Source organism: Engraulis encrasicolus, chromosome 22 (assembly GCF_034702125.1).
Source record: "Engraulis encrasicolus isolate BLACKSEA-1 chromosome 22, IST_EnEncr_1.0, whole genome shotgun sequence".
Lineage (NCBI taxonomy): Eukaryota > Metazoa > Chordata > Actinopteri > Clupeiformes > Engraulidae > Engraulis > Engraulis encrasicolus.
In genome coordinates, this window is record NC_085878.1 from 29,821,800 (window position 1) to 29,824,262 (window position 2,463).

General features: G+C 49.1%; 1 protein-coding gene across 1 annotated transcript in view; it reads left to right on the plus strand.

Annotated features, from left to right (window-relative positions):
- The window catches only part of pdgfc (platelet derived growth factor c), a 99,363-nt gene extending 97,656 nt beyond the window's left edge, over nt 1–1,707 (plus strand). Inside the window, exons 5-6 of the mRNA XM_063187889.1 lie at nt 594–814; nt 1,361–1,707. Of these exons, the coding sequence (XP_063043959.1) occupies nt 594–814; nt 1,361–1,477 (338 nt within the window). The 3' untranslated portion in view covers nt 1,478–1,707. The remainder of the gene's footprint in view (nt 1–593; nt 815–1,360) is intronic.
- The last annotated feature ends 756 nt before the right edge of the window (nt 1,708–2,463 follow it).

Below are 2,463 nucleotides of genomic sequence, written 5' to 3' on the forward strand. Positions count from 1 at the left end.
TTAAGAGTTATGTAAGCATTGCTGTTTATGCCACGTTTAGAACTGTACATTGCAACCCAGGGGTGTCGCCCAGGGGGTAAAGTGTGACTGTGTGTGTAACCCGGGCCCCAAGGGGGGTACACACGCAGTCTGATTCATGAAAATCCAGTAGGCTATATGGCTGGGGGGGTCCATTGGAGCTGATTGTACATAGGGCCCAAAATTTGTTGCTACAGTACGCCCCTGTTGCATCCATTTCTCAGGAGAGGACTGTAATTTCATGTAGAGGCAGAGGCGGCGCGTGTAATCACCAGGACAGATGATAGGTATCATGGACACAATAGCTGCATTTAGACTACATTATCACATTTAGACACAATCATTACATTTAGACAAAATGACACGCTGCCTAAAAAAGCCAGGCTGTCCACCAATAGACCTTATACTATTATGCAACTAAAGGAGCTTTTGTGTGTGCGTGTGTGTGTGCTTGTGCGTGTGTGTGTGTGTGTGTGTGTGTGTGTGTGTGTGTGTGTGTGTGTGTGTGTGTGTGTGTGTGTGTGTGTGTGTGTGTGTGTGTGTGTGTGTGTGTGTGCGTGTGTGAGTGTGTGTAGGTGTTGTCGATCTCAACTTGCTTCGTGAGGAGGTGCGTCTGTACAGCTGTACCCCGCGGAACTTCTCGGTGTCGCTGAGGGAGGAGCTTAAGCGCACGGACGTCATCTATTGGCCGAGCTGCCTGCTCGTCCAGCGCTGCGGTGGGAACTGTGCCTGCTGCTCCTATCGGTGCCACGACTGCCAGTGCCAGCCCACTCGAGTGGCAAAGAAGTACCACGAGGTAAAGATGTAAACAACAATGTTGAAAATAAAAAAATAATGGAGTGAGGTAAAAAAAAGATCAAAGGAAACAAGAAAGAAATAGCAAAAAGACAAGAGAGGAAAATAGAGAAAATAGAAAAAAAGAAGTAGATAGATAATAAATAAGTAGATGTCAAGAAAAATGAAATGAACGACTTGAAAGAAGAATCAAGTAGAGATTAAGGAGGCATAAAGTCCAGAAGTGTTTTAGGACTAAGATAAGTGATATATAGTCACATAGGGCACTCAGTTGTGGCCCCTGGTGGCAACTGGAGTGAGGAAAAACTCCAGTTCATGATTTTTACGGGGGAAAAGCTTAATGTAGTCAGAGAAAAAAAAACATATAGTCAGGAAGAAACCTCAGGCAGAGACCAGCGGCCACCTAGGGGAGCCCCCTGCCAGGGCTAGTTATGAACAGATTAAGGACGCTGTGACACCTGGGCAGCTAAGAGTAGGCAAGGGTGTAAAGATGGGTCTTCGGCTGCTTCTTGAAGGAGTGTGTTCTAACAGGTGTGTGTTCTAACAGGTGCTGCTGCTGAAGCACAGGCCGGGCGGGCGGGGTCTTCAGAAGTCACTGGCTGACGTCGCTCTGGAGCACCACGAGGAGTGTAACTGTGTCTGTAAAGACGACGACTCAGACTGAGCACACACACACACACACACACACACACACACACACACACACACACACACACACACACACACACACACACACACACACACACACACACACACACACACACAGGGCAGTGGACTGCTTTTGCAGGGCCAGGGACAAAATCATCTGAAGCGGCCCCCCTCTCAATACATACAATGTAATGTAGACCCTCGTCCTGGGCCCGGGACAATTGACCCATTTGTTCTTCCCCGACAGCGGGCCTGGACACACACACACACACACACACACACACACACACACACACACACACACACACACACACACACACACACACACACACACACACACACACACACACACACCCTTGCCTCCCCAACCTAAAGACACACAGCTTTGTGAAGAAAAACCTTCCCAATCCTGATCGTCCTTGTGAACCAGGGGAAAGGTCATACAAAGCCGACCCTGGAAACCCAGGGATGACGATGGACCTCTGCAGAGGGACCTCTAGGGCAGACCCTGTCAACTTCCACTGACTCTGCAGCAAAAAAGACTGGAAACACGTATCCCTTTGAACTCCTAAATGGTACCGCAAAGGTGCCAGAAATTCCAAACACCCCTGAACTCCAACATCTCTGTCACTGTCTCCCAAATCCCAACACTGTTGAACCCTTTCTTGAAACTACCCCCCGACCCACACCCCCACCCCCAACCCCATGCTCTTTGCTTCACTGCAGTCCCTGTCTCCCGACCCATTATATTATTGCAATATATAAACGTACACTTAGCTGGTCATCTTTTATCCAAAGTTATTTTAGGTACAGGGTATTGGTTATAGCCCCTGCTGCAGTGTGGGGTTAGGTGCCTTGTGCAAAAAGGGGCACCTCAGCTGTGGGATTTAAGACTGCAATGGCCATCCACGGCCACCGGCCACCGGCCACCCCAGACTCATGGGAATGGAATGGCTCATGGAAAAGGCAGGGTGTCTTTCCGGATGTGATGTTGGCCATGCT